The sequence below is a fragment of the Lagenorhynchus albirostris genome, chromosome 11 (assembly GCF_949774975.1).
Source record: "Lagenorhynchus albirostris chromosome 11, mLagAlb1.1, whole genome shotgun sequence".
Lineage (NCBI taxonomy): Eukaryota > Metazoa > Chordata > Mammalia > Artiodactyla > Delphinidae > Lagenorhynchus > Lagenorhynchus albirostris.
This window is the reverse complement of record NC_083105.1, coordinates 81,156,322-81,182,918: the sequence shown is the minus strand read 5'-3', so window position 1 is coordinate 81,182,918 and position 26,597 is coordinate 81,156,322. Positions and strand designations below refer to the sequence as shown.

Here is a 26,597-nt window from a genome sequence, read left to right as displayed (position 1 = left end):
AATAAAGAGAGGGAATAGTTGAGAGAGCCAGGTCTCAGAGCACAGATGAGGAATTAGCCCTAAGTAGGTGGAGGGATTCCTTTTTTCTTGTGAGCAGAATGAAGTGGAATAGTTGGGTATAACTGCTGGTAACTAAAGTTTTGGTAGAAAAAAGTTAAGGGCCTTCCCTTAAAATGCCTTTTGTTTTCTCTGTTTAGCAGGAGGCTTGGTCATGTGCTTTGATTAGTGAAAGGAATAGACAGGTTGGAAGTTTGAGGAGAGCGGAAAATCTTTGAAATAGCTTCGCAGAATGAGGGAAAGAGGCTCAATTAGAGAAAAAGTGGGTGTGGTAGGCTGCACTGTGGACCCAGTTGAAGATGGGAAACCTGCATTTTATAGTGAATCCTTTGATACTTCTCAGCAGAAGACAGGCAGTTGGATATTGTTGGTGGTTCTTTGTGGGAGCTGTTATCTCTTGCCTTGTAACCACTCCAGATTCTGAAGCTATTGAGACATAGAACCAAGAGTCATAGGAATCAGAAAAGTGGCTCTAGTCTTAAAAGTTTAATGTAAATGTGGCATGGACTGAGGCTGAAATGAGTTCTCCTACAAGTTCTCTCCTGAATTAAACTTACCCGTAAGCTAAAAAACATGTCTCCATGCTAAGAAAATGAAGTTTTTCTCTGGTGAGCTTCTCTTATGGGAGCAGGACCAGAGGAAGATTATATTGTTTATGGGCACAAAGTTCCCAGTGAGGAACCCAAAGAACTTGTACTGTGCATGCATGCTGACCTCTCTACATTAACCTCACCTGTAGAGAACATATGGATGTCCTGCTCTCATCATTCTTCTTCTTTTTTTCTTAGAAGTAAAGAAGGTAGAGAAAGGGACTATAGTATTTCTTTAGTCTTGTTTCCTTCTATCCAGAGAAGGCCTTTGTCCTCTTTTAAAATGTGAGAAGTGGTGATGTATGTACCTCTTAAGATTCATTGAGGGTTGAGATTTTGCCAGATAGAAGGAGTGTAATTCACAGAGTGAGAATTTTGAATTGACAGCAGGATAACCATATGAAAATATTTATTATTTGGTTGGGTATATATGACTGGCCCCAATGAGGTGGTTAATTCTGGAAAATTTGGATAGAGCGTTAAGATTGAGAGTGAGATATGGTCAGAAGACCACCAGCTGAGGGAAAGATTGCTGTTAAAGAGTTGGAGGAGGTAGAAGAATTAACCAGGTTGGAAAGTAGATTAAGCAATTGGACAATCTAAGTGCTTTTTTTCTCATCTGCTGGGACATGTAAATTTCCTGAATGAAGGTTGGCAAACACAAAGACTTAATTGATAGCGCAGATGAAAATTACATAAAGGAAAATGTTTAGTTATTAGAATTAGTTCTGGTTGGGGTGTTTTCCTATCTCATCATTTATGAGTAGAATATTTTTCAGGTAGTGAATATACATCTCAGTTATTTTTTTTTAACTTGTGATTATATTTTGCCATTGGCAGTATTATTTATAGTATGGTAATAATTCTGCAATTCGGCTTCATATAGGAAGTTTCAAAATTATCATTAGGCACGATAATAATTGGATAAGAGAGTGGAGTGTGGCACTATAATTTCTTTTAAGATATAGACTCTCAGGCTCATGCCTTAATAAAGGTAGAGCTGTTTTAGTGCTCAAACTCCAATGTATTTTTCTTGGAGAAATAAGAGGAAAAGGGAAGTTACGGAGGAACTATTAGTAACTCATTTGCTTTTATTGAGTCATTTATTCCAAAAGCATTGATTCAAAAATATTTTTTGAGCTCCTAATATGTGCTACGAGCTACATAGTTCAAGGTCGTAGGGAGTAAAAAGAAAGGTTAAGAAATGGTCCTTACATTACCTTGGAAGAGCTAGGGAAATTCAGGTAAACAAATAATTTCCTTGAACAGATAAGCTTGAAATTCTGATTTTATATGATTAGACTCTTCCTTTTAGTTCAGTCTTAATGGCTGTTCATTTTTAACCTTAACTAAGGGTATGTGTGTGTCTGTCTGTGTTTATATGTATTTCCTTTGTTATGTTTCCTCTTACCAATTTATATTTGCTTCGGACTGTCTGAAAAAAAAATCACCTGTCTGTTGCTTCTAGGAAACATGGCATGAAATAGTCTCAAATGGAAAAAATTGTGACTATGCGGATGTTGGTTAGCCAGTAGTTTTCCAGATGGGATAGAGATTGAATTAAATGCTGAATGGACAGTGTTAACTAGTAAGGCACTTCGGGCTGATTGAATAATCTGGATAATCTTTGGAGATTGTATTTTCTGAAGTCAGTTACCTAAATTGTCTGTTTCTCTGTTTGGTGTTTTTTGCATTTTGTTTTGAGCAACTTTGGTGTCTAAGGTACACTTTTACATTTTGTATAAATACTTATAATATGGGAACATGTTATAAAGGAGACTAACATGACACATTTTCATTTATTCACTGATTTTTAAGCCTTTAAAACATTTAAGCCTTCTTTTATAGTTTGTTCTGAAAAAAAAACTTACCTTGAGTTTTCTTTTTCAGAGTAGTATTTTGATGGAAATAATGGGTAGTTGATTCATTGTGCCATGATGTTTTATGCTATCATTAAAAAAATTCAGTTATGCATGACCACAGTTTAAAGTTGTAAAAGGCTTGTTATGACCCACAGCCATCTCCTAATGCCCTCTATTCTTTTCCAGCCTCTCCATTTCTTGCTTTCTAGAAGCAAGATGTTCAGCATATATAGCTGATTCTTTTAGTGTTTACCAGTGAATCACAAAATAACATGTTTATTATTGCTACTTCTCGATTTTTAAATTTCATATCCATTGTCTTTCCATTATGGAAGATGAGGCTTTAACTGTCTTTTACCAGCCCCGCTGCCTCATACCACATCCTTCATCTTCTTTCTCTTACATTCCCAATATGGTTATAATTTTGGCGCAGTTAGTTATTCATTGTTTACATTATTATGACCATGTCAATACTATTCACAGCTGAAAAATATAGTATATAATGTTTACTTTTCCTGTCCAACACATTATTTTCTCACTGTTTTCTTTTGGTTAATTTTCTAATCACTAATTCAAGCCTAAATTTTCCCCCAGTTGTTTAATATTTCTTATGACGGTAAAACAGAGACAGTCTATTAATTTCATTTCCTTGAATACATCTCCCAGGAGCTTTCTGCTCTGCTCCAATTTAGACTGGTTGCTCTCTCTTCTTGTTACATAGATGTCTTGGGAACTCACTTCATTTTTCTGGGAGAATTCCCTTTGCCTTTCACTTTAGTTGGATTTCCTTTTTCCTAATCCTATGTCTTTCTCATGTCTTATTCCCTTGGTTTACTCCATAGAGTGTTTGGGAATTTTTTTTTTTTTTTTGAGACTTTGCTGGTGTGAATATGCCTTATGCCTCCCTCAACTTGATTATTTGTTGGTTTGGCTGATTATAAAGTTCTGTGCTATAGAATTTCCCTCACAATTTTAGAAGCACTTCTTCATTGTTTTTTGCCTTCCAGTGATGCTCTTAAGTCTAATGCCATTACATATATTCTTTATCCTTTGTATAAAACCTATTTTATCTCTTTAGAAGCTTGTAGGATCTTCTCTTTTTCTCTACTGTGACTTAGTGTGGGTTTTTACTTCTATTTTCTTAGATACATGAGGAACCATTAAATCTGCAAATTGTATACTTTAGTTTTAGAAAATTTCTTTTATTATTATTTTGTTGATGATTTCTTATCTTTTGTTTTCTCTGTTCTGTCTTTCTAGAGTTCCTAATAATTAAATATTACATATTCTAGACTGGATCTTGTAATTTTCTTATATTTTTACTCTGATTTTCCATTTCTTTTTCTTTTATACTCTTCTTTTTAAAGGAGATTTTCTCAGCTCTATTACCCAACCTGAAGTTTTTCATTTCTATAATCATTTTTATTTTCAAGACCTTGGTCTTGTTTTACACCCTCCCCCCCCAAAAAAAATTAAAGCTTCTTGTTCTTATTTCATGAATGCTCTGTCTTCTGTTCTCAACTCTCTGAAGGTATTATAGTTTTTATTGTTTAGAAAAATTTCCCTCCTATGTAGTCTTTGTTTATTCCATTTTTTTGGTCTCTATTTTTCATATTAGATACTTTCTTCATATCTTTGATTGTCCTTGGCAGTCTGCTCATATGTTAAGAGTTAGATACTAATAATAAAGTAGCATACACTTACATAATGATTAAAGTGTATCAGACATTGTTCTAAGTGCTTCATCTGTTTTAACTTATTTAACCCTCATAATGACTTTAGGAATTGGTTACCACATTGTTATTATTCCTATCTGACAGATGAGGAAACTGAGTCATAAAATGTTAAATAACTTGCACAATGTAACACAGTAGGTAAGTGGCAGAGCTAGGATTTGAATCCAGGCAGCCTGACTCCATAGTCCCTTCTTTTAACCATTATACTTATTTTGTCTCTTATTGAAATAAGGAGCAAATTGGAAATTGTGTGTGTGTGGGTAGGGTTTGTCCAAGTAGTGTTACCTGAGTGAACTGTTTCTTTGTGGAACTTCTGATGAGGTTCTTTTTCATGGGCTGATTAGATTCACCAGAGAAGAATCTTCTAATTTGCTGTTCAGAGGTTGAAGCCTGGCAAGTGGCAGTTTGGTTGCCGAGTGGTGAAAGAAGACTGAGGAATGCGTCTGAAAATTTCATACAACTTTGACTTAGTCACCTGTCTCTGGTCTTCCAATCCAGAGATTTCTTGGTTTTACCCTGTCCAAGGAATAAACCTTCAGTTTTCTTCTGTGATGAGGCATTGTAAGTTGCCCAGTTGTGCAGATTCTGGGAGGGGATGGTGGAATATATCTGACTGTGACTCTTATTTTGAGTCTCATCTTTACCCAACTTTCGGTGTTGACCATTCTTGAGCCTTTTGTGGTTTCTGTAATGTAAACGTGATTGATTCTCATTTTCCCCACTGGTAGTGTAAGGTTCATCTTCCTTGTATTTGCTTTCAGTTTTTTTTTTTTTTTTTTTGCAGTTTTTTCATTTTCCCTACTCTTTGACCCTGTGTTTATGTGAAAGCAAACAGTCAAATCTTTGCTTGCTATCTTTTAGGAAAAGATTTTGGGAAAAGACTTGAATAAGATGGGTGTTCTTAATGTGCCATTTAAAATTCTCTAAGTCTCTTGAAATAAATCTCAGATGTCTCCTTTTACCTGAAGCATTTCATGGTGCTCCAACTAGACATTTCACCTTCTGAAAATCTTTTTCTCCCCCCTTTGGATTTTTTTTCTTCTTTCGTTAAGACCCTTTTATATTTCATGTTATATTTGCATGCTTTTCTTGCACACTGCCCTCCCTTCCACACCAGGTCGTAACTCATTGAGGACCTTGAGTGATCTCTTCTATAGAGTTGCTTAATAAAAATGTTACATTAAGTGTTGTGTATATGTTTTTCTTGTGAAATATCAGCAATATATTGAATACTGAGGATAGTTAAGGAGGGAATTAATATAATAGTGCAACAGAAGAGATTAAATTCAGATGTAAAGAAGCCTGAGAATTGTTAAACCTAGATATTATGAAATCTTTCAACATAACAAAGTATACATCTTGCCCCCTGCCATGACACAAAAGAATGAACTGCATGAACTGTCAATTTTTTGACCAGGCTCATGATTCTATAACTTAGATGACAGATATATTTGGCATTGCTATGTTATATTTGCAGTTTAATGGGATAATGTTAAATGCGAGAAATCTTCTAAAATGTTTACAAATGCACGGTAGGCAAAACAGTGTTCTCAATGTATTGGACTAGCTAAATCCATAAAGAAGCCCACATTTGTAATATTTCCTTTTAAAAACTAATTTTTAGTTTTTGTATTTTGTAAAATTGATTTTTACAAATCAGTGTTGTTAATTTTGCTTCTCCTGCTCTTTAAAATGTTCAGAAGGAAACAGAAACTATTTCAGAATTTGAAACTAAATTATTCAGAGAAAGGTTATTGCTTTATAATAATAATGTTTATTTCTCTAGTACTGTATTTTAAGAAACTCAGGACACATTTGTCTTTTAAAATATATTAATATTTCTTTGAAAATAAAGTACAGGAAGACTAATCTGCATTTTAATGTGTAATAGTTGCTGGGGTATGGAAAGCATCCGTGGTCACTAATATGTTCTTTTGTAGAGCTAAATCAGTACTTAGGAAACTGATGGTATTTGGTTCATTACCACAGGCAAACAAGCTGAAATGATTGTTAGGCATGGGTATTTGTTTTTGTTTTCAAATTTTCTGGCACCTTACAAATTACTTATTGGGATATGACTTACGAAAACACATAGAAGCATTACTCTAAAAATTCCAATATTTTGAAACCATGTTATTTGGGTACAGTGTTTGTAGATGCTAAAAATATCTTTTAATTGTCTCCTGAGATTCGTGGGACACATGTGGAAAACACAAACTTGGTGTTTATAGTTTGACTCGGTTAATTCTCAGTACCCATATCACTCTTCTTTCATAATGCCTTCATGAAAAATGTAATCACATACAGATTTCTATTCGCTTGCAACACAGAATTAATGTGAATTCCATTTCATACTAACCACCATCAAAAGTTTCTGAAAGTCTGGTTTATATTTTTTAAGTGTATGTGGATGAGTTGCTTAGCTTTGATTTTTGGAGAAGTACATCTTTTAAAAATTTTTCAACAGATTGTTAAATTGTGGGTAATGGTGACAATACTGGTGTCATATTCTGATTAATTTAATGTAGTCCCTTTTTATAATGTGTTTCTGTCTACATATTCCTTATAGTGTCATTACCTACTGAGTTTCTGTGAAAATAAATTTTCTTTGCCTATTAAAATAAAGCAATCCTTGAGATTGTTTTTTACTGTTTATTTTTCTTTGACTATCTTTGAGTTTTATTTTTGAAGGCATTAGTATTAATTTTAGTGACAAGGCAAAGCATGGCTGTAGATAACTACTGCTTTATAACTCAAAGCAAAATGCCTTAGAAAATACCTTTAGAATTAGAGCTTAGCATATGATTTAATTTGCTTAGCTGTTTTTTTTTTTTTAGAAGTTGGAGAAGATTGTTTTTCTGTAATCAAGTCCGTTTAGTATTACTGGGTCAGGAAAACTATAATTAATATTTGAATATATTCACTTTTGAAAGAAAAGGAAACCAGTTATCGAACAGAGTATCACTTCACAATTTATTGTGAATTTATTTTTTGTTTTACTATATATCACCTATTACTCATTTTACCTTTCCAGGTTTTTTAGTTCTTTCACTGTTTGTTAGATAAAAGCGTCTCCTTATTCTTTCTTTCTTTCTTTTTTCTTTTTTTTTCCAAAGCCCATGCACTCATGGTTTTATCCTTTTATTTTTATGATGTGCATTAGGACAAAATAAAGCATGTATTATCCCACTGCTTGTCTCTCTTACATACTTTAAGGGTAAAGAAGAGAGGTATTCTGGATATTCGCTTGTGTTTTTCTCTTTCCTGGTCTCCATGAATACATGACTTGATTTATCTTGATCAGCCTAGTAACTTGCTCCACATTTTTCCAAAAGTGCAAAGCAGTTTCAGCTAAAAATACACATATCAAAATGCTCCAGAAGTTGTGGCCACAGCTCAAAAATGCTGATCAATTTTGAAAATCTAAATCAACCTCGGCCATGAAACCGAGGGAAGAACCTTTGTGGTGTGGGACAGATTTCCAAAAATTCACCACAGTCCTGTTCTTAACTGGAGTTTGTGCTGATGTTGCCAGACAACTGAGGAATAGATGCAAAAAGCAGGAAGCATTATTGAATTGAGCCCTAGTGCCAATTTGGGAAAAGCAAATTAAAATGTAAAAGAATATTTTTCCACTCCTGGCGTCTCAACATAAAATGGCAAAATACATGGTTGCTGAAAAAGTCACAGAAATTGTTAATTTTGCCAGAATGGCTAATTTTGCCAAAAAACCTCAGTCTTTTTGTGTTAAAAATACATATGCATATAGTTAAAATATATTTTTTTAACCCAAATGAAATAGTTTTAATTTATAAATAAAAAAAACCAAATCAAAATGTATATATACCTTTAAGTGAGAGAAGTGTTTTGACATAAATGACTCTGTGTGTGGGCTTGTTTCAATGTCTTCTGTTTTTCAGGTGCACTTAAAGAATGGATGATGATGATTTTGGTGGTTTTGAGGTATGTGCTGTTATTTACCTTATTTTGCTTATGTAATTGTTTTAACTTTGTGGGATTATAATAGAGTATACTAAATGTATTATTTATCATTGGTGTTCATGATCCTTGATCATTTTGAATATAACTCTGGAATAAAAAAATGAAATCAAGAAAAATTAAAATATATTCCCTCTGAAAGTTAAAACTGATTTATTGTTATTGAACACTTGGGCATGACCATAGGAATGGTTTAAATTGAGGTAGTTAAGTACTACTAGTGGAAGCAGTAAAGAAGAGGTTTGAGAAATTGCAGATGATTTTGCTGGGATACATGTCTTTTAGGAAATACTTGTGAGAGGAGGGATGAATATTGAAGATCTGTCACACATTTTCATGCTTACACCTGTAATGAGTTGATTTAGTATATTAAGTACACGGCCTTTTGGTGGTTTATAGAGCTAATTGTTTGCACTGTTGGATTATTCTCTTAGGTTTTAGTTGGATGCTTTGTAAGGAAATTGTTAGCTGAAGAAGCAGTCTTTTCCTTAATCCTTTTCAGTGTGTGTTCGTTTTATTGAAATATTTTGTAACCCAGTTATTTTTATGGAGCCAGTATAGTCTTGCAGGAAAATCTCTGGATTAGGAGTCAGGATGCCTGAGCTCAAGTCCTGGAACTACCATCAAGTGAGCTCTGTGATTTTTGCCTTTTTCTTTTTCTTTAAGAAAGACCTTTACCTAGTTTGGAACTTGGTGAAAAGGAGATTGTTATAGATAGGGACTGTAATTAATGACGTTAATAGGAGAAATGAGATATTAAGTATATATCCATATCATGAAAGAATAGTGTGAGTTTAGGTTAGGATCATTTTCTCTTCTGTTGATCTTTAATAGCTGTTAGTATGGAGATATTTAGAATATGAACTTACCTGTTTTGTTCACTTCATCTAACACTGTTTTTTGTTTAGCACATTTGTATATTTCCTGTATTTGCTTTAGTATTTTGGGATTTGTTGGGTGACTGAATCTTATTTATGTTACTGAATCTTATTATGTTACTTGATTTATTATATCAGAGAAAAAAGAGTAGATAGTGTTCCTTAGAGTAACAGTTATACTTCAACGTGTATTCAACGGATCTGTTCCTTTTAATATTATATAGGTACAAAGTTAACCAGCCATTCCAATTTAATTACGGTTGTTAGGGTTCTTTCTTTCTGTATACTGTTATAGAAATATGGAAGGTCTCTATCCTTGGGTATATAAACCATGTTAATTTGTCATAGTTTGTGGAGAGGAGCTACTGTATTCTACGTCACTTAGCTCCTGTGGCAGATTGCCCCAATTGACTTCTCCTTGGCTGACAACTCAATGCAGAATCCAAGTTGAAATTCTGGCTCTTTTTTTCAATGATAATTTTGCTGTGACCTGAACACTTAAGAGAGAGAAAACTCTGCACTGTTACCCACAAACTCAACATTCAGTAATTGACTGCCTCATAGTTTTAAAACTGTTTAATAGGAGGCTTTAATTTAAATGTCAGCTTTAGGAATTCTCTAAATGTTGAATGCTAGTAAGTTCAGCTGGTAGATTATTCAAGGATATGGATGAATCCTGTTTCTTTAGGTTGATCTCTTTTTGGTCTTGTGATAATTAATGAAAAAGATTTAGTCTCTAGACTTTTGAAGAAAAATGGTGTATTTTTCTTATTTACATAGGTAAACGCTGTGGTAGTTAGTTTAGAATACTTAGATATAAAGTTCACAAATGAAAATGTGATTAAGGATATAAAATTAAATTTCATTGGCAGGAGGTATATTTGAGAAAGGAAGGAAGAGTTTTACTCAAAGATATAGAGCACAAACACTGGGGGTAGTCTCTAGTAGTGGGGGGTGGTAGCAGTGAAGACTGGAAAGCAGTTGAGTATTCAGAGGAAATTTGAAAATGTGTGGGGTATTACAGAGAATTACATTTGCAGAATTGGGAGGCTTGATTGCTTAAATAGCATTTATACTTTTCAGATTTTCTAAAATAATTTTGCATTTGTTTTATAGGCTGCAGAGATTTTTGATGGTGGAAATGGTGAAACCCAAACTACATCTCCTGCCATTCCTTGGGCTGCTTTTCCTACAGGTACTACTATAGAGTAACTAGGAATATTTTTTTCTTATTCAGCATTTTTGCCTTTCTTTTGAAAGCCCCTTTCCTACCTTTTCACTTTGCCTTCTTTGATCTGAAAAATGGAATGCCCCAAATTTAACATAGTTTTTTCCATAACAAATTATGGATTGAGTAAAAAATTCTGCAATGGTGGCTTGAGGCATGATTCCAAAAAAGATATCATGAACATTAAATAAAATTAAAGTACAATTGACATTTCCAAATTGGTCTTTGTTTTAGTAAGGTGAGGTGCCAACGAATTTTTTTAGAGTGTCCATTTCATTAATTAAAGACTCCTTAATATTCTAAAAATATTATAAAAATGATTTGTCATCCCCAACAGTATTTAAATTTAGAAGTCTTTCTACAGGAAAATCATTCAAAAGTATTAAGAATTAAGCCATCCAGGAAATTAAATACAAAAATAAATTCCATTATTGCGAGGTATTTTATGGAAGACCTAATGTTCAGTATTAATATAATTCTGTCTAAATAATACTTTGCATTTTCTTTTTGTTCTGCTCAATCATTGTGAAGTCAGGAGTCGAAGATGAAAATACCATTCTTCAACAGCTCTGCCTCATCTTAGATTATTAGAATTATTCATTCTACAAATATTTTTCCAACACTTATTATGCATGAGACACTGTGGGGACATGTCCTTTACTTCAAGGGCAGGCACATACATATTTGTAATATGAAGCAGATTTGTGATTTGGGAAGAATGATGATTTTGTCATCCATTCGTTTAGCAAATGTTACTTCATGCCTGGTGTGAGTCAAGTACTGTCCTTGAAGCTGCGTATATATCATTGATCTGGGCTTTGAAGGATGCGTATAATTTCAATAGGCAGAGATTGGAATGGGGAAAGATTCTGAAGGGAGAAAAATGCTTAAAGGTGTAGGTGTGGGAAAGAGGATGGCACCATTAGGATGCTCATTCTTGTTTGAAGGCTTTGTATGTGTTATTTCCTTTGCCAAGAATTGCTCACCTTGCTTCCCACTGCCACTCTCTTCCACTCCCTTATCATATAAACTCGTGTTTGTCTTATGTGTCGTTTCTTACTTTAATGTTTCTTTTTCTGGGAAACCTTCCCAGAGAGCCTTCTCACATCTATGTGCACCTATTTTCTGGCTTTCATGTTAGACTAAGTTTTGTAAGGTACCATGTCTGTTTTTCCGATTGTTATGTCTTAAATGCTGAACATAGTGCCTGGCTTGTAGTTGGCCCTCAGTAAATTTTGTAGAAAGAATAAAGAAAAATGAATGAATAAATGAATGAGTGAATAAGTATCTGAATAAATGACTAGACTAGGGTGACAATGGGAGTGGATAGGAAGACTTGAGATAGTGATATTTATATGATGATTTAGGATTTTCAGTGTGCTATTATGTTTTGTTTATTGTAGGTAGGGCAACTACATTATTCCTGTCATACAGATGATGAAATGACAGTTTATAAAAAGTTTTGGAGTTTGATACAGATCACTGTGTTTAGGAGTGAAATTTATACTTTCATGTTCTATCATGAAATAAAAATGAAATACTTTCATGTTTATTTTCAGTAACTCTTTTTTTTGAAAAAAGCATCAACAGGACTATTTGACTGACTGGCTGTGAGGGTGAAGGAGGAATCAAAACTGATTTTTAAGGTTACGAGCCTCGGTTCTGGAAGGATGGTATTACCATGAACAGAAGCAGAGAATTTAAAGGAGTTGGTTTGGGACAGTATGAGGCCTTAATGAATTTGTCTTAAACATGACTATTTAAAGTACCTAGAGTTCAGAGAAAGGTGGGCTGGAGTTCTCCGTTTGGGAGTTTTTCCATTGATATGACAGTTGAAGTTGTAGGAGATCACTGGGGGAAACAACATGTAGAGAGAATAGCCTTAAGTAGAGGAATTTGGATGTCCATAGTTAGAGAACAGGAGGAAGAAAAAGAGACCAGAGACTTGAGAGATAAGGGGAGTAGGGGCTAGTGCAACACAGACATAAGGAGTAGAACATTTCAAAGAAGGCATGGTCGCTGATGTCAAAGGCTGTAGGGAGGTCAGTGAGATTTGAGACTGAGAAAAACCCACAGACAGTCCTAAATGTCATTGAAGGAAATGGTTTCAGCAGAGTAGAAGTTGAAGCCAGATTGGACTTCTTTACTTTGCATGAAAGCAGGAGGAGTGTTTGTTTTCCTATAGTTATTGTGGCAATGTATTAAAGTATTGTATATTGTGAGCAACTTATTATTATATGTCACATCTCTATATATCTGTATATTTGTACGTCAAGTCCTCAAAGCCTAATGAACTAGAATTAAAGAATAACCCCTCTAGTGTGTACACACACACACACACACACACACACACACACACACACACACACACACACACACACACACACACACACACACACATTGTCTCTCCCTCACTGAAAAAATCAGACCTGAAGAAAGTACTCTTTGGATTTCCTCAGTGACTTGCAGAAGTGAAGGAAAACAAATCTGGCCAAGAGCTCAAGTTAGTGGCATGTTAGGTGATTGCTCAACGAAAACAGTCTTTCTCCTTTGTTGAATATAGTTTGTCTTCCTCTGGCTGCTGGATTCTGCCTCTGATTCAGGTATTTTGAAATTGTTTAGATAAGAGTGATGTGCACAAGCCGATTAGCGTAACAATTTAATCATTTCTGCACTAAATCCAGAAAAGATAGGAACTCTTTAAGAGATCTAAAGCAGATTCTTTCCAGTTTAAGAAGACTAGTATTCTCCTTTTGTCTGTTTTGCTACCTATACTCTAGCTGTCTGTAATCTATATGAAAAATATTTTTAAGAGATGACTATTAGCCAAATTTTACCACAGCATAAAATCCAAGAAGATTATTCAGAAACATTTGGTTTAAATTTTTAAAGTGCTTTGGGGAGAATAGAAATGTTCATTCTTGGGGTTAGGATAGAAGATTGTGTTAAGTACGGAGTGTAGTGGCTTAGTGTGCCTAGTGATTATCCCGCTTTAGGGCTGGTGGTTAGTTGGAGGATGATTTCATAATAGCAACTGGGATAATTTGTCTCTCAGAATGTCTGTTTTTAGCCTTCAATACTGTTAATGAATTGAGGTACCTTGGGATGTGCATTTTTCTGTAATATTAACATCATTTATGTAGTGGGAACTTTTAAAATACCAGATTATATGCAATGCTGATAATGAAATTAAAAAATTGCCAGTCAGAATAAGTGAAACACTCAGGTTGGTTCTTTACACAAATTATTATCTCTAGGCCCCTCCCTCATCAGAGGTGTGGCATCTAACTTATGATATGTGTCTCTACACTTCCTTTATCAAAGGAGTTGGAGAATGTAAGTGATGAATGAATACGAAATTATGAATCTCCTTTTTTCCTCTTGCCTTTACTCTCAATAAAAGTGTGATGATTATTATTTCATTTCAGTGAAAGCTACTCAATGAGAAGAATTGCATCAGTCATTTTCCTCCCTATTTCATAGCCTTACCCTCTAGCTTGTCTCCATGGCTATTGTTTGAACCCTGTGAGCCAAACTGTGATCTACATTGTTTCTAGATGATGTCTGTTCCTATCTGTTTGCCATTGCTTCTGGTTGTCACACCTTCCCTCAACTCCTGTCTGCTTAATTGAGTCTTATTTTTTCCTTTAAGAAAAAACATAGTGTTTTCACTGTTTGTTCCCTATTTCATAATTGCTCCTCCTTCTGAGCTACTGTATCATTTTTTTTCTGCACCATTTGCTTGGCACTTAGCTTATGCCAATTTGTATTTGTTTAAAATTGTGGTAAAATACGTATAACATAAAATTTACCATATTAATTAGTTTCTTATTAATTTTTTTATTGGAGTACAGTTTATTTACAATGTTATATTAGTTTCTGCTGTACAGCTAAGTGAGTCAGTTATACATATCCACATATCCACTCCTTTTTAGATTCTTTTCCCATATAGGTCATTACACAGTATCGAATAGAGTTCTCTGTGCTATACTGTAGGTCCTTATTAGTTATCTATTTTATATATGATAGAGTATTTTATATATAGTATATAAATATATGTATTATATGTATAGTATTTTATATATAGTCAATCCCAATCTCCCATATATCCCGCCCCCCCACCATATTAATCAGTTTTAAGTGTACAATTCAGTATTTTTAATTATATTCACATTGTTGTGCAACTAATCTCTAGAACTTTTTCATTTGTAAAACTGAAACTCTGTAGCCATTAAACAATAACTATCCAATTCCCCCTCCCCTCAGTCCCTGGCAACTATCATTCTACTTTCTACCTCTATGAATTTGACTACTCTGGATAGCTCATATAAATAGAATCATCCAGTATTTTTCTTTTTGTGATTGGTTTATTTTACTTAGCATGATATTCTCAAGCTTCATCCATGTTGTAGCATGTGTCAGAATTTCCTGCCTTTCCTAGCCTGAATAATATTGTATGTACAGACCACATTTTCTTTATCTGTTCATTCGTCCGTGGACACTTGGGTTGCTTCCTTTGGCCATTGTAAATAATGCTGCTATGAACATTGGTGTACTAATTTGTATTTTTAAAGATATGATTTTATCAGTATGACTTCCATCTCTGAATGTCTACTTTAGTCTAAGCCTTGGAGGGCAGAGACCATGTTTTAAACATTTTTTAATCAAAAGTACCTAAGCATAGCATTGTGCCTTGCTAATCAGTAATTGTTTCTTGATAATTAATAGAGCAGATTTACTTTCAAGTAACTCTTTTTGCTTATTTTAATTCTTTGAGGGTATTTAAATAGTTTTTTAATCACAAGTTAGAGGAAGGCAAACTTAAGCTTTCTTTAAAAATTATAGTAATCTTGGAAATCTTAGATAATTATTCAAAGATGGCTAAGAAGCTATTTCCTCTTGGGCTCAGTTAACTTTCCTGGTCATTCCCAATTCAGACAAATAACCTGGGGATAATGGTTAGTAAGAGTAGTCACAGATTCTCAGAAAGAGAGAACAGCTATTTTGCTATTTTTTTCTAATTTTTTCCCTGGTCCTACAGTGTATAGGCAGATAACAGTAGAGGACAGCAGGTCCTACAGTGTATAGGCAGATAACAGTAGAGGACAGCAGGTCCTACAGTGTATAGGCAGATAACAGTAGAGGACAGCAGAAGTTAGACTAAGTTTTAGTTCAAAATATTAGGAGTCTAGAAGCAGCAATAATAGTATCCAGTTCTTTTACCTCCTTTTTAAAATATTATTCTTCTAAACATTTTTCCCAAAGAAAAATCATTCCAGATTTTTCATAGCATGAGATATCAGGAAGTTTTTGAACTTGCTTCTTATAGAACTATATTTTTTAGAAAAAAATTTTTTTTTGGCTAAGAAATCTCTTGTTTTTTCAAAATCATTCTCAAACAATTAACTATCTTTTGTAAATTTTTATAAGACTGGTAATACTCTGCCTTTTAGGAAACTAACTTTTCGAAATGAATGTCTATCTTCTGATATACACATGTTTATATACATACAAATGCAAATGTATATATATATATATCAGAATGTAGACATAAATAGATAGATAGATATTCTCATTTCTTCCTTTTTCTCCACTTTTACCTTCCAGTGCAAGTTATCTTTCCTACCATACCCTTTTGAAGGAAGGACTCTATCTTTACTTGACCTTACAAGTTCTAAGAACATTAGACTGTTAGTCTTAGTTTGGCTTTAGTACATTTTTGATTATGTTTTCTGATTGCAGCAGACTCAAAGTTTCAGAATCCATGATATTTATTTAAATTAATTATTTGCTTGTTTGTTCATTCACTAATTCACTCATTTATCACATGTTTGAAAATATACTGTGTATCAGACACTAAGTGCCATGTGCTGTGGACCAACTTATGCTACTTTTGTGATACTGTATGAAATGTGTCATCTCAAATGACAAGGTGTCTCCTGAAATGTAATGTTAATACTAGCAAGTGCTTTTATCAATAACTTTAGTTTGAAATCTGTGATAGAGGTTGCATGAAAAGTATATTAGGTCAGAAAGTGTTGTCATGTTGCCATTGTGTACAGTGTGGGTGGTGCTGTTTTAGAGGCAAATGACTGTTCACTTTTTACTTTAAACTGTATAAATATAAATTGCCTAGAAGGCGAGGTGGGAGGCAAAACCTTGAATATTGTCCTTTCCAATATGTTTCTAAGTTCCTTGCAGCACTACACAGACCACATTAGACTGCATTGACCATCAAAGGGAAAAACAAGTGGTCCAGATAGATACTTTAATCCAAATTAGCTCCTTCAAAACAGCTTATATAGAGGGCAAACTAAACTGTCTTTTCACAAGCCGACCCTTTAGAAGGGATAATGGGAACTGGACCAGCAGATGTTGAACCAAATAACTTAGATGTGGTTCACTTTGCATCTGGAGCTATTTGCATACAAAGCCAACAGGAAAGTTCAAACATTTTTCTCAAGACATTGGCAGAGAGAAACCTGGAAGACAGATGCCTTTTTGATTTCATGGTTCAGTTTTTCCATTCTCCATTCTCCTGGCCAGGAAAACCTAGGACAACAAACCGGCCATTTTGTTAATATCCCATTACTCTCCTTGCTAACCCTGTTTTTCCAGTAGAATCTGTTACACATCTATAAGAGCTCAGAGCCTGAGTCCACACATTTTTGTTTGAGAAAAAATTGATTTTTTTTTTTCAGATTAATCTGTGGTTTGCACATAGGGGTAGTAAACCTTAACTGAATTCATTGGTCTGATCTATATTTGAGGTAAAATTTGAAGGTGACTTACTCCATATTCACATACTGTATTATAATAGGCAGTATAGGTAATGTTTGAAAACTTTTGTCGCTTCTACTTTGTATCCACATTGGACATTTTTTGCCAGGACATAAACTGGATTTCCATTGTAGTCTAATAATTTTGTAATATTGTCACACTGGGTATTTGAATGGAAGATTGCCAGATAGCTGCTTTTGCTACTTCTTGTATTTTTTTCTTACCTCCCAGATTTTTAACTCACCTTTATTTTTTCTGGAGCCAGTTTTTATAAATGATGACTAAGACGGTAACTTCTATAAAGCTGTGAGTTATGGCTGTACATGTAAGTATCAGTCCTTATGTGGGTTTTCAGTAATTTATGACAATTTCTGTCTTCATTAATGCATATAATAGGAAATATGTTAGTGATATTTATTATGACTTTGAAGATTAGGTTTGTAATGTGGTTTACAGTCAAATATCTCTGGCTATGGAATGAGGAGTTCTGCTTTTCGCCTTCAACTAACTGTGTAACTTCTCTGAAATTCAATTATTTAATCTGTAAATTGAAGGGCTAGACGATATCTAAGCATTCTTCTGGAATGAGTTCCAAGTTTATTTGAGTTCCAAGTTTATTTGTAAAATTTTTTCTGATTACAATGTCTGTAATATGAGTAGCTTCCACTAGGTGAATCATGGTACCTCATTTTAACTGCATGGTCAAACTGACACAGTACTAATCTAATAAATTACATTTAGTCTAAAAACATAGCTGTAAACATAGAACACAAATGTTACTGTGAAGAACTGTAGAACTGAAGAGAAACTTGGTCCTTTTCTATGTATTTTAATTATTGTCAATTACTGTTTAAACTCATTTTTTTCTGGTGTTTTATGGTACAGTCTATCTCTTTTATCTGATTCTGAACTTGCTTATTAAAAAGACAATGGTTTGATTTTTAGAATATTATAGAATACAGGTACAAATTTTTAAAATAGAGCTTTGTAGAGATTTTTGCACATTATTAAAAATGATGAAGTCTTGGCCGTGAATCTTTTTTCTATAAGATGAAGGTAGTGCTCTGATTCTTGATGATCACAGTGCTGAGTTAGCCAACACCACCACCACCACCAAAAACTTAGGCTCTGTCTTGCTCAGTAACGGTGTAAGTCATTGTCAAATGTTCTTATAACAATATATAAATTTCTGTATCGCTGCCCTTCTGAATTATGCTTCTTTGGCCTCAGAAAATATACTTTTTATTGTTTCTGACAGCCAGGCAGACATACTCACATGTAGTACAAAAGGCATGAAAGAAAAGGGAAATAATATTAAAGGTATACAGTGAACATTTCTCTTTTATCCTAGTCCCCTAGTCCCATTCCCCTAGTCCACTAGTCCTACTCCCCTGATAAAACTTGTTTTCATTTTCTTTTGTAACCCTCCAGATTTCTTCCAGGCATATAAAAATGTGAATGTATCCTCCTCTTCTTTTTACACAAATCATAGTATACTGTATATACATGCTAACGCCTCTTGCTTTTTCCCCACCCTAGTAGATGTTGCTACAGGAGTACTTCTAGATCTTCCAGATTCATTTTACTGGTTGCATAGCACTCTTTTGCATGGATGTATCATTATTCATGTAACTAGTTATTTTACTCCCGGTTTTTTGCTGTTACAAGTAACCCTACAGGGAATATTTTTGTATGTATTTTCTGTGAAGCTATTTTAATTTAGATGATAATAGTATATTGTTCCTGTGACTTAATGGAAAGATCAGTTAAAATTAACAAATAGTTCATTTATTAATTTTACTAAAATGAGCACAGGACAAACATGTTCTCTAACTCTAAATAATGTCATATTTTATATTAATATGGTCACACATAAGACAGTGTTGGTGACATTGAAGGTGATGCTAATTTTATGAGTATGTTGAAAATAAAATCTTTAGCTATGAGCAAATCAGCATGGTAGGTTGAAATACTCTTTAGTTGTCATATTGTATTTTTTAATGTGTCAAATAATGTTTATTGGAACATTGTTTATAATAGCCTAAACTAGAAACAACCCAAATGTCAATCAAAAGTAGAAAGTTTAATATTTTGGGGTATGTTTATATAATAGAATACCATACACCTGGAAAATTAACAAACTACCACTGCACATAAAAACACGAAGGAATCTCATGAACATATATACTGTTCTCACAATATCTTTGAAGGATCAGTAAGAGGTCTCAGTTGACAAACTGTTCTGTAATTCAGGTCCTAGTCTAAAATCTGATGTCTAGAGTGTCAGCATCCCTTTGGAGTCATGGGATTCTTGTTCTTCACGAGGATGAGGGCTCCGTGTTTTGGTCAGCGAGCTAGGCTCAAGACCAGTTCATAGTGAGCCCCATGCCTGAATCTGCCAAAGGGCAGAAGTCATCATCACCCTGTTTGTTCACTCAGGATGGCATGGGGTAAAGAGTGGGAAGTAGACTTTAGATCAGGGAACTGTGGATGAATGGTGCAGTATGTGACCAGGAAAAATTTCTGACTTAAATTCTCTGAATGGAGGTCAGAGGCAAAGGCCAGACCTGAAGCTAACAGAGCTGCCTATGTCCCTCTCCCCCTTTACAGCTTTACCTCTGAGATTCTTGTTTTAGACTCCTAGGCCTAGCTCTAGCTGGAAAAAGTAAAATCTTCTACTGTGGGAATTCTCAAATGGCCAAACTGAGGATTCAGGGGCCTGTGGGAACATGACACTGACAGGACAATAGGACCAGCATAACCAGAGGTTCTGCCAGATGTGCCCTGCTGTACACTTGGCTCGATGTCTCTGGACTGTTGTCTCTCATGAACACTATTGCTAATATGCGTACTTTGTGCTCACTCAGGTTGAGTGTTCGAGCACTTCTTCCTTCTTTTTGAAGTTTGGGTGTTTGATGTTCTGGAATAGAGTCTCCAACTCTCTGTGCTATTCTGTTCTGTAGACATTGAGTTTCTGGTCCTTCCTCTTTAGGGAGTACCATGATTTCCTGAGATTTTTGAAACTTCTGTTCCTTCTCTGTTCCTGTTCCCTCGTTGTGGTTTTCTGATCCACAACCCACCCATCAGCAAATACTGTAGGTTCTAAGTTTAATTAAACTTGGGGATCTTTTCACTTCTCTCTGCTTCCCTAGTTACTACTCCAGTCAAAGCCACTATCATGTCTTTTCTAAATGACTTCATTTAGAAGCTCAGAGTGGGAGTTTTTTCCCACTCTGAGCTCTCTTAGCCCCTTTCTTTAAGTGGCACCCAGAGGGCTGGGCTACAGTGAATACTTAGTAAATGTTGGCTATTTGTGGAATTTGATTTTAAAGTTTAGAAGTGTTTGGGATTTTTTCATTCTTGTGGATTCCTGAATATCAAAGTATAAAACATTATTTGACTATAATTTTAGAGATTGTAATTTTGACCTGTTATTATAATGTTTCCCTGAATATTTGTATTATTCTCTACATTGAGAACTAAAGGTTGTGCCTGTTATTAGGATATTATCTTGAATAAGTCGTAGAAACTCATTGCAGTTAAAAAATTGTGCATGATTTGGGCATCATTATTGTGTCTTATCAAAGTATTAATCCCACTCTGATTTCCACAATTAATTTATGTGATACAGCCCATATTTGTTAATTTTTTCTTTCTAATTAAAGCATTGCTGAGATGACGATCCAATTATTTTTAATACTTTCATTGTGAAAAAAATTTCCTTCGTTTAAATTATAATTGAAAAATCTTTTGAGGTTTGTTTTCTTGAATTGAATGTGATAAAGACTAATTTTGTTGTGGACCTCCTCAGATAGATTGTTTTGGATAATGTACCTTTAATAATGGCCAAATAATTTTAGGGTAAATGAAACAGAGATTGCTTAAAGTACTTAGAAATTAGAACAGAGAGATACTTAGGAATATATTTTAGAACTGTAAATACATAGTGATGTTTTTACCTAATCTTAATGCTATAGAAAGTTTGTCTGCCTGACATGAAGGTTTTGATTATTTTGTATCTATCACGTCTGAGGTCAAAATAAAGGAAAGTGGGTAAAAGGTGATTCAGCTAATTTGGATAGAAATTTTAATTTAATTTGTCAGACATCACAGAGCTGACAAAATATTGTAATAAAATTTCACATGCAGTTTGGTTATTATGAAACCCTTTACCCAGCTAAATAAACTGTTATTTTCTTCTTTAACTATTCCCTTGACATTTATGAACATACAGCAAGTAAAACAAAAGAAAATTTTTGCTGATAGAATTGTTCATTTGTCTAGTGAATAAACAGTTATTGATTTTATCAACCTGTTAGGTTCCTAAAGGAACATTCTATAGTATTTTAATCCTTGGTCTTATGATCTAAACACATATACTTTGTTTTCATGGAATGTTTGATGAAATTTAAGAATTTCATTTCTCCTAAATTTTTAAAGATAGATTAGATTCTCATTTGGTTACCAGCCATTTTGTTTGAAGTCAGGGCATGAGACTATTTACTTTCTACTTCCTTTTGGTTGTGTCCCCCCGCTTCCCCATTCAATAAGTATTTATTGTGTACCGAGTCCAGGGGGAACAATGGAAAACAAACAGGATAGACTATGCTATGAATTTGTTAAATTAACATTTGTCAAGTAGAGCACAGGCTGCCTCATGATGAGTTGCATTCAGCAACAGACGGCAAGAGAAACTGAAATGAAGAAGTTTATTACCCACGGGTCCTGGAGGAAGTACATGGCATGCCTTGTGGGGCCACATCAGAAGGTCAAGATAGAGTGCAGACGGAGGGTGTGAAAGAATCCAGGGTCTATGCTTTTATTAGGGTCCCAAGGTGGAGGTTTCAGGGGTTCCAGGGCTAAGTCTGGATTGGGCGGTTCATACCAAACGACAGGGAATAGTAAACTCCATGGGGGTCTTATCAAAGGGGTACAAAAATAGAAGGCCCTGGGGGGTGGGGGAGACTGCCCATCACAAGGGCTGTTGGGGAAGTCATATTAAGAACTTAAATTTGCTTGTGACTCTGTGGGCAGTTATCTAGGGAGTGTGCTTGCCCAAGAGGGCTAGTGGCAGTTTAAGGTCTCTGCAGGCCACTTGGCCAAACAAAATGGGTGTCGAGGCAGCAATACGGTGGAGTAGCTTAGTTAAACTCTCGACATACAAGGTATCTGCCTTCACGAGCCTTGCAAGCTTGTAAGGTGCACAAAAATTAAATAATTACAGATAATTATTTAATTATAACTAAGATATCTTTTTTAAGGGTAGATACAGGGTATCAGGATAGTAGAAACAGAGAGTGAAGTGGACACTGCATTATAGCTGGGAAGTATATCAGACCACTGTCTGAGTCCAAATAGGGGTCAACAGGCCCCCCCGCAAAAAAAAAAGCTATAATAGGGAGGCAGCCTTATCTGAAAGAGCTGAAAGCTTTGCAGCAGAGAAGAGGGAGATGGAGAGAACATTTCCAAATACTAATTTTTGGGAATGTCAACATTCTTAATTTTATGTTTATTTCCTGATTTATTAAAATCTCTTTCATGATTGTTATTCTCTTTGCTCTATTTTGTTGGGTTTATTTTTGTATTTTTCCTAACTAAAAAAAAATGTTGGGTCTTTCCTGGTGGTGCAGTGGTTGAGAGTCTGCCTGCCGATGCAGGGGACACGGGTTCGTGCCCTGGTCCGGGCAGATCCCACATGCCGCGGAGCAGCTGGGCCCGTGAGCCATGGCCGCTGAGCCTGCGCGTCCCGGAGCCTGTGCTCTGCAACGGGAGAGGCCACAACAGGGAGAGGCCCGTGTACCGCCCAACAAAACAAAACAAAACAAAACAAAAAACTGTTGATGCCTATCTCTTTAATTTTAACCTTTCTTTTCAAATATAAGGATTCAAGGATATAATTTCCCCTCTGTTTATTACTTTAGCTGCATCATGCCAGTTTTGATTTTTTTAAAAAAATCCTCCACTTATATTTTCTGATTTGGAGTCTGGATTATTCCTTGAGTTAATTTAAGAGTATTTAATTTCTAAGCATGGGTTTTTTTCTAGTTATTGTTTCTTGATTGCTTTGTTGCTGGAGAAAGTAGTTTAATACGAATTCTTTGTGATTTGATGAGACTTGCTCTGTGGCATAATGCTCTCTGAGGATGAGCAGCATTGATATCCCCCAGGTGCTTGTTAAAAATACAGAATCTCAGGCTGCATTCCTGACCTACTGTGACAGAGTGTGTGTTTTAACAAGATCCCCAGTTAATTAATGCTTATGAACATTAAAGTTTGAGAAGCACTGCTGCTCTGGACCTATGTAGATACTGTATTCAACAACTGCAGAGTACACTATATGATAGTTTATCTAAATATTAATTTGTAGGAATGTTGCAGTCTCTTTTTGTTGGTGGATTTATAAACTTCTTGTTGAAGCTCTGTAACTTTTCACTTTTTCTATTTTGAGATTCTGTAACTAGGTATATTCATATTTATAATATCTTTTTGGTATATTGAACTTTTTATTATTATGTGGTCATCTCTTTATATCTGTAGAATTAGTTTGTGCCCCAGATCCATTTTGTCTGATAATAAATACTGCAGCTTTATTTTGATTAGAATTCAACTGGTATTTCTTTTTCCATTCATGTTTTTCAGTCTCTTTGTATACTTATGTTTTTTAGATATGTCATTCGTAAAGAGCATAAAGATACATTTTGTTTGTTCATCCAGCCTGATAGTCCTTGTCTTTGAATTGGAATATTTAGTACATTTATATTTTAATGTAATTACTGATGTACATTTTTTTTTCCTACTATTCCAATTTTGGCTTTCTATTTGTACTGCCATTTTCTGTTTCTTTTTTACTTTTTTTGAATTGATTTTCTTGTTTCTTTTTTTCTCATGCTCTACCAGTTTGGAAGTTACATACTCTGCTTCTCTTCTTTTGGTAATTTCCTTGGAAATTTTAACATGCATTCTTAACTTATTAACGCCTTAAACAAATGAGTATCTTTATCCTCCTCTTGAAAAGTACAAAAAACTGTGAGACATTTGAACCTCAATGATTTCTTCTTGTTATTCTGCTATTTTTTTCTAGTATTTTTTACATATATACTCAGAATCTGCATATATATTTATATATTTAATATATATTCAACTCTACAAGGCGTTGTTGTTATTAGTGTTTTATGTAGATGAAGTATATTGGATTTACCTCCATATTTACCATTTTTTCTTTATTTCTTCTTGTAACTTAGACTCTCCATCACAAATCATTTTCCTTATGCTTGAGGTGCATCGTTGAGAATTTTCCAGAGAGAGACTCATTGTTGGCAAACTCTCTGTATATTCTTGTTTGAAAATGCTTGTCCCTGTCCTTGTTGGATAGTTTCACCTAGATGTTTCTGAGTTGACAGTCATTTTTTTTCCTCTGCACGATGTGATTATTATTCCTCTGTCTTCTAATTTCTATAATTGGTTGTTGAGAAGTTAGTTGGTTCCATTAATTACTGCTCCTTTGAGGGTAATTGGTCTTTTCTTTCTGGTTACCTTTATGATTTACTTATTCTTTGTAATTCATGTTTGTAGTTTCACCGTGATGTAGCAGGTATGGATATCTTTTTATTTACCTTGCTTAGAATGTGATGGGCTTTTTGAATGTATGGGTTGAATCCATGGACTTAAGAAGCGTGATAAGCTACAGATTCAAGAAGTGCAGCAAATCACTTATGGAAAATTCCGTCACTTCTGGAAAATTATTAACCATTAGCGCTTTCTTTTTTTCTTCATTAAAAAATTTTTTTTAATTAATTTATTTTATTTTTGGCTGCGGTGGGTCTTCGTTGCTGCACGCGGGCTTTTCTCTAGTTGCGGAGAGCGGGGGCTACTCTTCGTTGTAGTGCGTGGGCTTCTCATTGTGGTGGCTTCTATGGTTGTGGAGCACGGGCTCTAGGCCTGTGGGCTTCAGTAGTTGTGGCATATGGGCTCAGTAGTTGTGGCTCGCGGGCTCTAGAGCACAGGCTCAGTAGTTGTGCACGGGCTTAGTTGCTCCGTGTCATGTGGGACCAGGGCTCAAACCCATGTCCCCTGCGCTGGCAGGTGTATTCTTAAGCACTGTGCCAGCAGCGAAGCCCTATCTCTTCTGATATTAGTTTTGTTCCATTTTCTCTTCTTCTGGAACTCTAAAATTAGATAAATGGTAATTTTTTAAAACTCTGTCTCTGTGGCTGTTAACCTCTTTTTCACATTTTGACTGTCCTGTAGTCTGATTAATTACAGATGTACTTTTCATTTCACTATGCTTTTCTTCATCATTGTCTAAGCTGATACAAAACGTATCCATTGTTTATAATTTCAGTTTTCTTTCTTCCTTCCTTTCTCTTTCTCTTCCCTTCTTCCTTCCTTTCTTCCTTCCCTCCTCCCTCCCTCCCTTCCCTGCTTCCTCCCTCCCTCCCTCCCCTCCTACCTTCCTCTCCTCCCTCCCTCCCTTCTTCCCTCCCTCCCCTCCCTCCTGATAGCTCCTGCTGTGTTTAAATTTCTAAAAAAGAGAATATAATGGCATCCACTTTGGGTTTTGGCATATGGCTTTAGATATATATCTCTAAGAATATGTTGCTATCCTAAGTTTCTTTTTAATAGTATATTCATCATATACTACTGGAACAGTAGTTCCAGGATTTTTTTAATAAAAAATTCTTTACCCATGTATTCTACTTCTTGATGCCTGGTCTTTGCTAATTTCACTGAAAGTAAAAAAAAAAATATTGACATGGAAAATTAAGCAAATGGGCTAGATTCTAACAATTAGTGTGTACATTTGTATATTTTAATGTATTTCAGTCTTGTATCATCACTGTAATATATTTGCTATGGCCTAATTAAATATGATGATGTCAAATGTGCTTGTATTAAATTTTTTTTCTTAGATCCATGAACTATAGAAATCATAAATCTATATCCCTTGATTATTTAAGAACATTTGGTATCTTTATATTAATTGAATATTTTATATATGCATATATATATATAGATATATGATTCTTATAATCTTTGAGTTACATTTCTTTAGAAAGAGAACGTATTGTTATTGGTCAAAAAGGTACTGTTTAGAGTTTAAACCTGACGTCATTTTGGATTCATTGGGTGTAAACCAAAGAGATATACTTGTTCCCTAGGTTCTCTTATGGTTAAAGTAAACTTAAATAGGCAATCATACTTAACAAGTGTATAATGAAAATAACTAGTATCTTCTTTCTCTTGATGCGATGGATATGAATATATGATTTTTTTACCTCTGGAAAATAGTTCACATTTTCATGTTTCTCTTGTACATGTTTGTATAGTTCTTTATGTAGCTCATAAAGTGGTAAACAGCTGGGCTGAGGGATAGACTGTAATTTTTGCTTTACTTAGAGTGCTAAGTCCATCTCTTAGGTTTTTGAGCCTGAATCAGTCTTCTTGGGGCAACTGGATTTTAAAGTTTT

General features: G+C 34.7%; 1 protein-coding gene and 1 long non-coding RNA gene across 6 annotated transcripts in view; one reads left to right on the top strand and one right to left on the bottom strand.

Annotated features, from left to right (window-relative positions):
* The window catches only part of LOC132528792 (uncharacterized), a 738,513-nt gene that overhangs the window by 159,567 nt on the left and 552,349 nt on the right, over nucleotides 1-26,597 (bottom strand). The gene's annotated exons all lie outside the window — the stretch shown is intronic.
* Nucleotides 1-26,597, top strand: part of CCDC91 (coiled-coil domain containing 91) — a 398,338-nt gene that overhangs the window by 81,281 nt on the left and 290,460 nt on the right. For 4 of the 5 annotated variants that reach the window (XM_060166652.1, XM_060166648.1, XM_060166650.1 and 1 more), the window contains exons 3-4: nucleotides 8,166-8,208; nucleotides 10,239-10,317. In XM_060166652.1, the coding sequence (XP_060022635.1) occupies nucleotides 8,179-8,208; nucleotides 10,239-10,317 (109 nt within the window). In that variant the 5' untranslated portion in view covers nucleotides 8,166-8,178. Of the gene's footprint in view, nucleotides 1-8,165; nucleotides 8,209-10,238; nucleotides 10,318-26,597 lie in introns of those variants that run through there. The other variant, XM_060166651.1, reaches the window with a different exon arrangement.